At 38.4% G+C, this 15,239-nt stretch overlaps 1 protein-coding gene across 2 annotated transcripts in view; it reads right to left on the bottom strand.

Moving 5' to 3' along the window:
* Positions 1-15,239, bottom strand: part of SPEF2 (sperm flagellar 2) — a 164,982-nt gene that overhangs the window by 110,465 nt on the left and 39,278 nt on the right. For both annotated transcript variants that reach the window (XM_078066629.1, XM_078066630.1), the window contains exons 8-9: positions 15,031-15,218; positions 11,862-12,030 (exon numbers count right to left, since the gene is read on the bottom strand). In XM_078066629.1, coding sequence (XP_077922755.1) covers positions 11,862-12,030; positions 15,031-15,218 — 357 coding nt within the window. The remainder of the gene's footprint in view (positions 1-11,861; positions 12,031-15,030; positions 15,219-15,239) is intronic.

Here is a 15,239-nt window from a genome sequence, read left to right as displayed (position 1 = left end):
ATCACCACTCACATGGTTCTCTATATCATGTTGTAGGCACCTCATGGTTACCTAGACTTCTGATTCTGGTTACTTCTAGTCTGTCATATCCTTTTTGTTTCCCAAGCTTTAATGTGTCATTACCCTTCATCCCCCTGTTATTAACCATGGCTAAAAGCAACATGAGCATTTACAGACAGCATCTGCTTGGGAACAGTATGCTTGAATGTAGGCTGATGTGCACACTTCAGGGGCAAGTGTGAGATCATGTGTTCAGTTCATTAGATTCCCTCCCTGATTGTCACACTGTCCAAGGGGTTCGATGCTGCTGCTGGTGGAGCTGCATAGTTTTCTCAACAAATTGTTTACTCTGTGTACATGATTACCCTTGGACTCAAGCAGATGTACTTCATTCTCATTTCTTGCCACTTTCAAGGATCCAAGTGAGGAAGAGAGCTTCCTCATCTACTCTTTTAAAGAAGAGCAGGCATGGTTTACTTTGATCAACTTGGATAACCAGAATCTGGGTCTTGGGAGATATTCATCAGTCCATAAAATATGAGTGCCTCTATCTAACACAACATCCAGCTAACAAGCAAACATTGTATTATGCCAGTGATATTTAGTAGTGACATCCAAATGTGGCTTTTGTAGAATGGTGGTACTAGTCTGAAAGCACACACAATCCAGTGTTTGATCTCATAGATTGTTAGAACTTAACCAACATCGGCATGGCCTGAAGTGCCCCATATATTCCCAGTTTGGTAGACTCTACATGTCTTACAATTCAATTACAGATGCCTTCAAAAAAACAAAAACAAACAAACAAACAAAACAAGACAAATGCCTTTTCTCTTAAGAGATAGAGCTTCTTAGCATTTGACAAAGTACAGCATTCTTTCTTGATTAAAACTCTTCAGAGTGTAGAGATAGAGGGTACATACCTCAATATCATAAAAGCCATCTATGAAAAACCCACAGTGAATATCATTCTCAATGGGGAAAAACTGAGAGCTTTCCCCCTAAGGTCAGGAATACGGCAGGGATGTCCACTATCACCACTGCTATTCAACATAGTATTAGAAGTCCTAGCCACAGCAATCAGACAACAAAAAGAAACAAAAGGCGTCCAAACTGGCAAAGAAGAAGTCAAACTCACTCTTTGCATATGATATGATACTTTATGTGGAAAACCCAAAAGACTCCACCCCAAAACTGCTAGAACTCGTACAGGAATTCAGTAAAGTGGCAGGGTATAAAATCAATGCACAGAAATCAGTTGCATTTATATACACCAACAACAAGACAGAAGAAAGAGAAATTAAGGAGTCGATCCCATTTACAATTGCACCCAAAACCATAAAATACCTAGGAATAAATCTAACCAAAGAGGCTAAGAATCTGTACTCAGAAAACTATAAAATACTCATGAAAGAAATTGAGGAAGACACAAAGAAATGGAAAAACGTTCCATGCTCATGGATTGGAGAACAAATACTGTGAAGATGTCAATGCTACTTAGAGCAATCTACACATTTAATGCAATCCCTATCAAAATACCATAAACTTTTTTCAAAGAAATGGAACAAATAATCCTAAAATTTGTATGGAACCAGAAAAGACCCCGAATAGCCAGAGGAATGTTGAAAAAGAAAAGCAAAGCTGATGGCATCACAATTCTGGACTTCCAGCTCTATTACAAAGCTGTCATCATCAAGACAGTATGGTACTGGCACAAAAACAGACACATAGATCAATGGAACAGAATAGAGAGCCCAGAAATGGACCCTCAACTCTATGGTCAACTAATCTTTGACAAAGCAGGAAAGAATGTTCAATGGAAAAAAGACAGTCTCTTCAACAAATGGTGTCAGGAAAATTGGACAGCCACATGTAGAAGAATGAAACTGGACCATTTCCTTACACCACACACAAAAATAGACTCAAAATAGACGAAAGACCTAAATGTGAGACAGGAGTCCATCAAAATCCTAGAGGAGAACACAGGCAGCAACCTCTTCTACCTCAGCCGCAGCAACTTCTTCCTAGAAACATCGCCAAAGGCAAGGGAAGCGAGGGCAAAAATGAACTATTGGGACTTCATCAAGATAAAAAGCTTTTGCACAGCAAAGGAAACAGTCAACAAAACCAAAAGACAACCTACAGAATGGGAGAAGATATTTGCAGTTAACATATCAGATAAAGGGTTAGTATCCAAAATCTATAAAGATTTGTTTATCAAATTGATGAGTTTATCAAACTCAACACCCAAAGAACAAATAATCCAATCAAGAAATGGGCAGAAGACACGAACAGACATTTTTCCAAAGAAGACATCCAAATGGCCAACAGACACATGAAAAAGTGCTCAACATTGCTAGGCATCAGGGAAATCCAAATCAAAACCTCAATGAGATACCACCTCACACCAGTCAGAATGGCTAAAATTAACAAGTCAGGAAATGACAGATGTTGGCGAGGATGTGGAGAAAGGGGAACCCTCCTACACTGTTGGTGGGAATGCAAGCTGGTGCAGCCACTCTGGAAAACAGTATGGAGGTTCCTCAAAAAGTTGAAAATAGAGCTGCCCTATGACCCAGCAATTGCACTACTGGGTATTTACCCCAAAGATACAAATGTAGTGATCCGAAGGGGTACATGCACCTCAATGTTTATAGCAGCAATGTCTCCAATAGCCAAACTATGGAAAGAGCCAAGATGTCCATCAACAGATGAATGGATAAAGAAGATGTGGTATATATATATACAATGGAATATTATGCAGCCATCAAAATAAAACAAAATCTTGCCATTTGCAATGACGTGGATGGAATTGGAGGGTATTATGCTGAGCGAAATAAGTCAGTCAGAGAAAGACATGTATCATATGATGTCACTGATATGAGGAATTCTTAATCTCAGGAAACAAACTGAGGGTTGCTGGAGTGGTGGGGGGTGGGATGGATGGGGGGCTGGATGATAGACAATGGGGAGGGTATGTGCTATGGTGAACGCTGTGAATTGTGTAAGATTGATGAATCACAGACCTGTACCTCTGAAACAAGTAATACATTATATGTTAAAAAAAAAAAAAAAGAAGATAATAAGAAGGGAAAAATTAAGGGGGGAGAAACCAGAGTGGGAGATAAACCATGAGAGACTATGGACTCTGAGAAACAAACTGAGGGTTCTAGAGGGGAGGGAGGTGGGGGAAAGGGTTAGCCTGGTGATGGGTATTAAAGAGGGCATGTATTGAATGGAGCACTGGGTGTTATACGCAAACAATGAATCATGGAACACTACGTCAAAAACTAATGATGTAATGTATGGTGATTAACACAACATAATAAAATAAAATTTAAAAAAAAGAGAGCTTCTTAGGGAACACAACACTTAAAGTGTTTTTGACACCTGCTTGGGTTTTTCTGAAATGCAATCTTTTAACCTATATAATAAAACCAACATTGGACAGATTGTCTTGGTACAGTGTAGCCAAAGGACTTAAGATGGAAGCTTCTAATAAACTGTCTTTGAGAAACACCACAGGTGTAACTCCACAAAAGGAGGCTATGCTCCTTTCAGAGTACAGCTGATGCACCACAACTCCATCATACCGATATTCGAGCTGCCTTAACCTTTCATCTCCTATGGCAGACTTTCTCTTGCACACCACTCTGCAAGAAGTGAGGAAGTGATGCAGTCTGTGATACCTGAAATACGATTTTGCTCATACTTTACAACTCAGCTGAAAATCACCCCTTCCAGGGTTCCCATAACCTCCCGTGCTTATCCACACTTAACATCATGCTCTGGAATTTTTTTTTTCTCATCTCCACTAAACTGTGAGCACCAGGAGGTAAGGATCTCTATCTTAATCAACTTCATATCCCCAGTACTTAGAACAGTGCTGGCACATAGTAGATAGTCAATATTTATTGACTGAATTAATGAATCAATCAAGCAATCAGTGGTATAGGCTATATGTGAACTGAATAAATGAGTGAATACATGGATATTACATTTTAGTAATTTTGATTGAGGACAAAGAGGACTTAGACACATCCCAACCCAAAGTCTAGGAACAAGATCAGAAAACGTCATCCTCAAAGAAGTTAACAAGAACCCACACATCATGTATGAAATGAGCTAATCCTGCAAGCGTTTCTAGAAGTTATGGCTGGCAGTATGATTTTGAGGGAGCTTCTCCATTAAATCAAGGTATCCTTTTTTTTTTTTTGGCAGCACACAGCATCCCAGTGAAAATGCAGTAAATTTAAATAACTTATAACTTTGGGATTTTGTAAGAAGCTCCGCCAGAGATTTCTCAGGGTCCTGGAGTAGATAAGAGCAGCCTGTGTGAATGGGTAGTAAGAGCCACTCTATGGCAAGCTGTTTGTGACCTGGGTAATTTCATATTCCTAACTGGCCATTTATCTTGGGTCTGCTAAACTAGGTTGACCCAACTGTGTACCCCAGACTGGCAGACAATAAAAAATAAGCTGCAGGCATTCCAGCTCTACTTGTGGCAACTGCCTAGGGCTTCCTTACTTTGTTTCCAGGCCCTTAATGTGAGTCCTGTTCTGTTCCAGTTCTGCCTCACTTCCAGCCTGCCGCCTTTGTTTTCATTTTATAGTCTGGTTCTCACCCAATCTCAGCTTTGATCATTGGAGTATTCAAAGGCCTGGGCTTAAGCCCACCTCTGCCTCTTCCTGTTTTCAGCTAATTCAGGTAAATTATCCTGACCATCTTGGTTCTAGCTCCAAGAATTCAACCCCTGGCCCCAGCTCTCCTGGCTGACCTCGAGTCTGGATCTGTCCTGTCTCCTACCAGAGAGAATCCAATATTATAGAAGCACATTTACAACTGTGACAACATGGAAAGTCAAGTGGCCATATTCCAGGTACAGTGCTTGGGAAATCTGGCACTCAGAAAAAAGCCATACTCCACAGGGAAGAACTAGGGCAAAACTTGGTAGCTTTCAGAGGCTGTGTTCTTTTTCTCCCCTTCCTAAGCTTTCTATCCTCCAACCACACCAAAATCCTGAGGGAATCTGGAGGAATTGCCAAAATCTGTAATTTAGATTTAAAAATTCCTGACAATCAGCCAGAATTCTCAGGAGAAACAGAAGGGGTAGTTGGATGTCTTGTCTGATGGAGAGTTTGGCTCATGTAACCTGGCAGCCCTAGAGGGTTTCTTGACCACTGTATGGTACTCCTTTGATAGCCAGGTTCCAATGGAAAGGATTGATAGTGCCTTATACTGCTTTTGACAAGGAGGAAGAGAAGACATAGCAGCAGGCTGATGTGCAACTGAATTCTGACTTCTCGTCCAGGAGCTGTTATGGAATGGGCTCTGTGCAGGGGCCCAGATCAAAGGTCTCAGAACAAGTTGAAAAGATGAACTGGCCCTGCTGAGTGAGCTTGGCAGCTCTTCTGAGTCATCTGACCTCCAGTCAGGTCTGTATTTATCAGCTTCCTGACCATACCTTCTGGCCAAACAGCCTGGCCTTCAGATTCCAGAGAAGTCAGGGAAGTGGGGATGCACACCTCACGCTGACATTGGCCAGGGACATGCACCTCCAGAGAAGGTATGCCTCCACACCCTTCTGTGCTAGAGTGCTCAGACAGGGCCACGCCATTATCTACCATTAGGAAGTACAAGTGTGGCTCATGGTAATGAGGGGAAGGAAGAGGTTAACTCTACTTCCCCTGCCATGCTGAGCTGAAGACTGTTCTGGCCAGAGCAGAACTGAGTCATCAATGCCTGTCTATCAATCAATCTCATGGTTAACTCCAATTCATCAGCAAATCTGAAGAACTGGTACTAATCAAATAATGGCTTTTACTCAGAAATCTGATCATTTCTGTCCCAGCAGTAGGCTTCCCCAATCTGATCTATTACTATGAAAACAGATGTGTTTAATTCTAGCTTTGCACAAAAGAAGACCTAGGGCAACAGAGTCCATCTACCTTGTACTTATTTTTAAAGGGGAATTCAAGTTGGTCTATTACTGATCTATTACTATGATCTATTACTATGAAAACAGATGTGTTTAATTCTAGCTTTGCACAAAAGAAGACCTAGGGCAACAGAGTCCATCTACCTTGTACTTATTTTTAAAGGGGAATTCAAGTTGATCATGGTCAATTACCTAGCATGTGGTGCTGCTCACTGTCAAAGCTTACAGGCCTACACTTGGGGGAGCCTGGCACCTCATTCTGCAATCCAATCACTCTGGCTGGTAACAAATCCGGAGGTTCAGAATGCTCAGCACTTGCAACCAGTGGCAGGCTTCTTTTCCTAAAACTTTTGAGCAACTGATTACTTGTGTATTCGGCAGCCAGAATCATGGGGCTGATACTTTGTCTTGTAGGTTTGATTAGTAGGGGTAACTGAGACTAAGTCATTCTGAGAGCTCCTCTGTCTTAAAAACTTATATTTCAGTGCTGTTGAAATTCAATGACAAACTGGATGCAAACAATAGGGCAGGGGCTTCTACTTACTTAGCATTCTGATTTCAGACACATTCACAGTGACTCACTGAGAGGATCAATGGGAGAGTAGCTGATTTACCCCAAAATGGCAGGTTCCTACTCCTGGCTCCATTCTCTGCTCTGGAAAGTCACCAAGGCCCTTCTAAGGCATTAAACATGGCACACTGGGAATTACAGCAGCTGTGTCTAGCCCAATGTTTTTCAAAGCACAATTGCCTGGAGTTAGAACAAATTCAGACTCTAAGGCTTGCATTTCTCCTGACCCCAAATGCCCTTGGGATAGCATCATACTGTACTTTATATCAGAGCCCTCCCTATGCCAGGGCTGCCAAACAATTCTGGTGGTGGTGGCTGTCCTCATAAAAAATAGTAAATTTCATTCCTTAGTTGCTCAAGCCATGTTGTCTTCATCAGGGAGGTGGTAGTCTCTCTCAAGATCACTTCTATAATAATTTCTGTGGTCTTGCTACTCAGGTAAATTTTCCAGAAGCTTCTACATCTGAATTCACCTATCTGCTGCCATTGCCCAGCCAGGGACAGTTAGACAGACTTGGCTGGAATTTCTCTATCACAAAGTGTGTAGACACTATGATTTGGTCTATCTATCTTGTCACTCAAAAATTCATGTAGAATTTTTCCACACAGAATACCCTCTTCTCATAGTAATGACTAGTGCATTCTATTTTCTTTGCTTCACTGCTAAGGTTACTTACAGAGGTATAGACCACCCAAAAAAAGCTTAGAAGTGACTGCTCAATATGTGAAAGACTATGGTAAGTCCAGTGTACCAAAGAATATAACTGACAGGCCCTGGGCACTGGGTAGGAGGGGTGGGGTGGGAGGGTCTTCCAGGTGGGAGGGTTTCTGGTTCTCAACCCAATACATCTGCCCCACACCAAAATTCAGACTTTCTTGGGTCCATTCAAGTTTCTTGAGATTAACAACTTCGTGTGTTCTTGTTATATTTCCCTGACTTCTCTGGAATCTGAAGGCCAGGCTGTTTGGCCAGAAGGTATGGTCAGGAAGCTGATAATACTCAGACCTGACTGGAGGTCAGATGACTCAGAAGAGCTGCCAAGCTCACTCAGCAGGGCCAGTTCATCTTTTCAACTTGTTCTGAGACCTTTGATCTGGGCCCCTGCACAGAGCCCATACAGATCTTGAGAGAACATCTCAACCAAGAATGTGAAAGCAACTGCTTACTCTATTTAAAAGGCTACATTCCTGCAGGTCTAGAAACAAAAGATATAAACATATCTCCATAGTCAAAAGACAAGGTGTTAAGACTTCTTTCTCAGCAGGGGATAAAAAGCAATAAAACAATTTCATTTGAAATCAAGGGTTCCTATACTTGACTGGCAAGTTTGTACTTTGAGACATTTTATGTGTCCTGAATAAACATGTATGTTATGAAATGAATTGTGTGCCTCCAAAATTCATATGTTGAGGCCTTAACCCCACCGTGATGGTATTTGGAGGCAGAGCTTTGGGGAAGTAATTAGGTTTAGAAGAGTTGATGAGATTGGGGCCCCCGTGATGGGATTAGGGTCCTGTTAAGAAGAAGGCAGACCAGAGTTCTCTCTCTCTGTTCATGTAAGGACACAGTGAGGTAGCCATCAGCAAGTCAGGAAGAGAGTCCTCACCAAAGAACTGAATCAGCTGGCATCCTGAACTTGGACTTTCTGGAACTGCGAGAAATGAATTCCTGTTGTTTAAGCCACCCAGTCTATAGTATTTTCTTATTGCAGCCTGAGCTAATACAACACATATCTTTTAAGTAAACAAAAATAATAATGACCTATTCACACTATCTACTAAAATTAATCAGTGTACTTGAGTCAGTTACCCATATCACTTGAGTGATACAGGCTTCAAGTTAGTATTCTATTCATAAGGGAACTGATTAATAATACACTGCGAAGACTGGGTCATTCACTGGGAAACCAGGGAACAAGGCAAGAGCTAAGCTGGAGATCTACTGTCAGAAGCTGAGTCTAGAAAGCCATTGGATCAATACTAAAGCCTGGAGTTAAAGAGTAAGAACAAGATAGAATCTGGAATCTTTGGGTCAAGCAAATCAGATGAGACTTATGTAGGAAAGAAACAATCCATGGCCCATTTAGTCTCACATTCCTATTCTCCAGGGGAAAAAGACCTGGTAATAAGCCATTGTATAAACAAATTTGGGGATGGGTATGTATACATCTGCTGCAGTGACAGAAGTATTGGTGTTAAACCATAACATATACAAGCGCATCTTCAAAGTCCAGTTAGTGGAAAATCATAAGCCAAAAGTGTTATTGATAAAAATGTGCATTACAACACACACTGTAGGGTTAACCCAACAACCAAGTAACCTCAACTGATTGTGAATTTAAACAGCAAGTTTTCATTAAAAACAAAAATCACAGCAGTTAAAAACCATGACCAGCTTGCAACAACATTGATGATCCTTCCTCCAAAATGGTAATTCCAACTACAACTTGTTTGTGGGCATGCGCAGCAGATCTCCACAAATTGCCAAGTGCTTTGTGGTGGAGAGTTAGAAAAATCTGTGTCTTCAAGAAGGAATTACCAAATTTTAGTTTATGAAGACCAAATTTTAGTAACTCCCAAACTCATTCAGTAGGTAACTGCTAATAAGCAGCTGCTCTAAAAATCAAATGCTATGGAATTCTGGGTAATTTGCCAGTAAGAATCATGACAGGGACCTGCATCTGGGGAGGTTTGGGATTTACTAGGAGGAGTCCACTGCACAGTCGAGAACCACTAGCTGTTGGGTGGGGATGTTCTGGAACGGCTGATGCTCTCAAGCATTTGGGCTCCTGGCTTAGGCTGCTGCCCATGTCCACTGGGTCTTCAGTCTCCTCCCCACTCTCGGCTGAATAGCTCATGGTTATCCTATAACAGTGGATGTCCTGGCTGCTCCATGAGGCTGTTCCTGCTTCCTCTTGGGAGAGATAAATGATGTTCTTGGCCAGACCATTCTTAAACTAGACCTCTCTCATGTGTACCCAGTTTATAGAGTGATGATTTAGGAAATGATGTTAAGCGATAAGGGTCAAATTTTAGCCTCTATAAGATGTGTACGTGAGCAAAAATTTGTTTTTATGCCTATTTCTAGGTGTAATATTTAAAAATTTTAAGCATCATAGCTTACGCTGACAGAGCTTTAAAGTGTAGGCTCGAAGCCCGGATGTATCCGTTCTTTCAGGATGCTGGGTCTGGGTGCAACAATAGAGTATGCTAAGAATGTAAACCCTTCGGAGACTAATTTCTAAGTTATGCATTTACTTGAAGGATTAAAAATCCTGAGTAAATTTAGCAGTGATAAATGTGGACAATGGTTTCCTTTAGCTAAGCCGCCAATTGTTGCCCCTCTTCCTCCTATGAAAGGCTATTTACGCCAGATAATATAGTTTACAAGTTGAAGCATTTATTTTTTACTTATATGCAGGAACATATAACAAGTTTCTAAAGAGACAAAAGGTCTAATAACGGAATGATAATAGGATAGTTTACAGTAATATCCTAATACCTGTGTATTTTCCATCATGCAGTCAAAAGGAACAGAGCATATAAACATATATCAGAAATCCTAGGGTAATTTTCATTTCTAGGAAAACAGCAAAGGCTATAAACAAAATAAACTGTATTGCTAGACAGTCACATACTCCTAACAAAAGTTTATAATTTCCTGCAAAAGAAACATACCAGCTGCTTCAGGATGTGGTAAGACAAGCATGCTCCTGTGGTAATGATTTCCCAAACAAGAAAAAAGTTAGAAAGGCAAATCTTTGCTAAGCTGCAGACTACCAGGTCTCCTGATTTATGAAAGCAATAAGAATAGAGTAGATAGAGCTGTTAAAGAAAATGTTTAGAAATAAATATTCTATACATTAGTAAAACCTGTCAAATAAAATGATTTTTAATTTACAACAGAAAAAAATACCTTCACATATTTTACTATTGTCAGAGCATTTATTATGTAGCATGATATTTTAGGTTGACACACTAGATCTACTATATTCCACAACCATACAACATAAATATGCATGGATATCCTGTAAAGTTCTAGTCAATTCTTAAATAAAAATTCTCTTAATGATACAAATATAGATTCATCCAATTACAATGATGTACATTCAATTTCTCATAAGCTCACTTTTTTTCTTTATCATTTTATCATAAATTTATCTTTTTAAAAATTTTTAAAATTTTTTTATTTTAAGTAGGCTCCACATCCAGCATGGAGCCCAGGGTGGGGCTTGAGCCCACCACCCCAAATCAAGACCTGAGCTGAGATCAAAAGTCGGATACTTAACCAACTGAGCCACCCAGCTGCCCCCATAAATCTATCTTTTTTCAATATTTACATATTAGTGCTATTTCACACTTTGCCCTGTTCATTGTCATTCATTCATTTTATTCATGCATCCCTTTGACAAACATTTACTGTGTATTTGCTAAATCTCAGCAAATGATTAGGTCAAATCATTCTTCCTTCTCAATTTTTCATGTTGCACTTACTACCCTTCTAAATGTCATTCAGTGATAAAATCATGGGCCTCATTCTTCATTCCACTGATGCGTATTTACCTAGAACTGCCATCTGATAGCTATTAATTTTACATCTTTCTTCCTAAAGGTGAGATGAAATTCAGTGGGGAGAGCAGGGCGGTGAGGAAAGAAATTAATATGTACTATTTGTATCCAACATGCAGTGCACTTGACTAAGTATTTAACATGTATTACCTTAAATAAGTTTCATAACAACAAAATAAAGTAGGTATGTTTTTATCCCCATTTCATAACTTGGGAAACTGAGTCTCTCCCAGGCTGCCTAAGGTCTCACCTTGGTCTGCCTGACCCCAAAGGCTTTTAAGCAGCTCTTTAAGCACAAGTGTCACCCCTCACTTTTTCAAATCTCTCAATAATGTTTTGCTTGAATCTATGCTACTCCTAAAACTCAGACCTTCTACTCTTCCATATGCCTCTAAAAACTACATACTATTTAAATAAATTACTAAAGAAATATATTTATGCAAGGGTTTTTGTAGCAAAGGTAGACAGCTCATACAAAGAAAATGCTAATGAATAAATTAAAATATTTTAAAAATTCTAAAATCTATCAGCCCTAACGATGTATTATGTTTTATTTTTTTCAGACCACTCTCCTACTATTACTGGGAGTAACAGATAACAGATTATGAATAGGCTAGGCATTTAAAACTCAGTATATAAATACAAATTAAACCAAGGGAAAAGCCAAATATAAAAAGTCCATTTTTATTAATAGGGATGAAAATAACATGTCATAAAATTAATGTTAAAGAAACACCATGTATTATGTTGCATTCTCTCTCATTATTCCCTACTAGTAAGTACCTTATATTCTTCATAATCATTGCTATCGAGCAAGTCCCTCTTATCCAGTTCTGTAAGTTGTTCTGCAGAGGGCTTAGCTGGTAGATGCTTAATGGAGGCTTGCTCATATATGGGCTTTCCATTAAAAAACAGCTCCTTCCAGTCATGCATCAACTTATATGGAATCATACTATAGCAAAAAAGATTTAAAAAAAGGTAGAGATGAATCAATGGTTAGTCAAATATACACCTTAAACCTTAGTCTTTGTATTATCATATTCATTCCCCATGGTCTGCTGTTTGAGGCTAGGAATTCCACTTACTATTACTGTATATTACTAATGGCTAGTAGAACGTTTCAAACTTAGTAGGTTTGAATGAATCAACGTTACTTCAAGCCACTGGTTCCTCAAACTTTCATATTGACTGTGCACTAACAGAACAATATATCTGAAAATAATGAGCACTATCCTAAAACTTAGGTTCTTCTAAAACAATTCCCAGCTATGCCATTAAATGGCTGTGCAATCTTAGGAAATCCTTTAAATGCTCTAGTATCAGTGTCTTCCTGTGCAAAATGAACAGACTGAGTATTTTCCAAAGCCCTTTTAGGATGGCAGCTGGTTTCCACATTTGCAAATAATTTGTAATAGAAAAATCAAATGTATGGTGGTTTTATTGTCATTGTCTATTTGATAACCTTTAAAATTACTTTTCAGTAACTATTTCTACTTAAATCTGATGAATGATTAAGAGGTAATCAGGACAGGCTGATGGGAAAATAGCTTCAAGAAGAACAAAATGCAAAGAAGGAAAGAGTCTGACATGATTCTGATGCATTTCTCTAGAAATAGTTGGACTAGAGCTTGAAATTACAACAAAACAAGTAGTTTTTCATTTATTTCATTCTGATACATGCCACATGGATGAAACTTGAAGACATTAGGTTAAATGAAATAAGCCAGACACTAAAAGAACAAATCATATACAACTTCATTTATATTAGATACCCAGAATAGACAAACTCACAGAGATCAAAAGTAGAACAGAGGTTTATCAGGGGCTGGAGAGTTATTAAATGTGTACAGTGCTTCAGTTTGGAATAATAAAAAAGTTCTGGAGATGGATGGTGCAGTTGCATAATAATGTAAATGTACTTATGCCACTGAAGTGTATATCTAAAATGATTAGAAGGGTAAATTTTATGTTATGTATGTTTTGCCACAATAAGAAAAGTAGTATTTCAATTAAATGTACAATTTCAAATATAATCACCTTATGTTTTCCATTAATAAAATATTTATAGTTGCTAAGGGTTACTTTGTAGAGATATGGAAGTTTAGAAATTGATAAACTCAGGCATAGAAATATTATAACATCAGAATTATTGAAATATCATTGGTTTCTATGGTGAAGTGATTAATAACTTATAAATTGTCCAAAACTTAATCTTACAATTACTTAGTTAATATCCTATTATCTGAATATTAATAATTTTAAGAAGCAATCTAAAAAGTCAGTTCTTCTGAGTAGGCTGATACCAAAAATATACCTGCGCTTTAGAAAAAAATATATACTGATAATATCTTGTTCAATGAAGTAACATGAGTTTATCTTGACTCTTAGCAGTCTAGACTAATATAATATATGTGTCACTGTTGTGTTCAATTGCAATTAAAAGACACTTATACAATACACAAAAAATGGATTAAAGACTCTAATGTAAGACCTGAAACCATAAAACTCCTAAAAGAAAACATAGGCAGTAAGCTCTCTGATATTGGTCTTGACAATGATTTTTTGGATTTGATACCAAAAGCAAAAGCAACAAAAGCAAAAATAAGCAAGTGTGACTTTATCCAACTTAAAAGATTCTGCAAGGCAAAGGAAACAAGCAACAAAAAGAAAAGGCAATCTACTGAATGGGGGAAAACATTTGCAAATCACATACCTGATAATATCCAAAATATAAAGAACTCATACAACTCAATAGCAAAAAAAAAAGCACACAATCCAATTTTTAAAATGGGCAGAGGATCTGAATGGACATTTTTCCAAAGTAGACATAAAGATGGCCAACAGGTACATGAAAAGATGCTCAACATCACTAATCATCAGGAAAATGCAAATCAAAACCACAATGAGATATCACCTCACACCTGTCAGAATGGCTGGTATCAAAAAGAGAAGAAATAAAAAGTAAGGATGTGGAGAAAAGGGAACCCGTGTGTACTGTTGGCAGGAATGTAAACTGGTGCAGCCACTGTGAGAAGCAGTGGGTTCTCAAGAAGATCTCAGTCTAGGTAATTTTGAGATGTGTACACATTTAAATGGGTCACCTTATCTTTGTCCTTATGGAATCACTTTCACTGAGATCTACTGTGATGTCATTCCCCTTTAGCTCTCAGCAAAGAATATCACAAGAAATAAGTCTATGAAGCCAGATGATACATTTGCTTAAAGGATGTTGCTGAGGACATTCTCCACTAGATCCACAGCACTACTCAGTGTACCTTAGGTGAGGGTACCACATGAGTGAACTATTGTTGTAAACTGAGTGCCAAGAAAAGTTCTGTATTTTGTAAAGAACCAGAACAGAAAATGGAAAACACATGACAGGCTGTATTTCCCTTTATACTTTGACCACCAGGAAGCTCAGATAAAATTTGCAGCTCAGTTGCAGCAAGTGGCAAATCTCCTGCTGCTAATATAACCGTGTTCCGGTTTATCCCTTGTTCTTAACTTTCTACTTTAATTTGGATTTTCCTTTGTTCTTATTCTGGCATATTATTAATATATTTCGTATTGTTGAATATTTCCTTATAAATGCATTAATTCCTTTTAGAAACAAGGTGCAACGAAAATAAACAGATTTAATGACCAGTAATCTTCAAATAATTCTAGTCTTTTAGGAAGTTCCAAGTGTTTCAAATAAATTATCATAGTTATCTTTGTAAATTTTAATTTAGACATAAAGTTTAAATGTTAAAAGACATATAAATACACCTTAAATAAGGCTGATCAGTGGGTGAATTAAGTCAGTAATCCAGGTATCCTGGACCCCACTTCTTAGCATTTTTTCAAGAAAAATTTTTGTCTCTCTTATCAACCGAGTGTCTACATTACAATCTTATCCTTTCTCACTTTCTGTGATGTCTCTACTGTAACGATTATAAAAAACAACACTTACTTATTTGTCAACATTCGGTAGTCTGCCACCTTAGTGGACAAATCAAGTATTTGATCCAAAATTTCTGCACATATAGTGTAATGCTTTTCGTAACGAGCTTGAGCTCTTTCCACAGCAATCTGTTCATGAATTTCCTTCTCTCTGATGGCTTGTTCTTCAAAATCAATCTTGGCTTGTCTGGCCAAAGCCTAAGAAAGGCAAAGACGTTT

This window comes from Halichoerus grypus, chromosome 2, assembly GCF_964656455.1.
Source record: "Halichoerus grypus chromosome 2, mHalGry1.hap1.1, whole genome shotgun sequence".
In the NCBI taxonomy this organism is placed as follows: Eukaryota; Metazoa; Chordata; class Mammalia; order Carnivora; family Phocidae; genus Halichoerus; species Halichoerus grypus.
The sequence above is the reverse complement of the archived record's forward strand: the minus strand, read 5'-3'. Positions and strand labels throughout refer to the sequence as shown.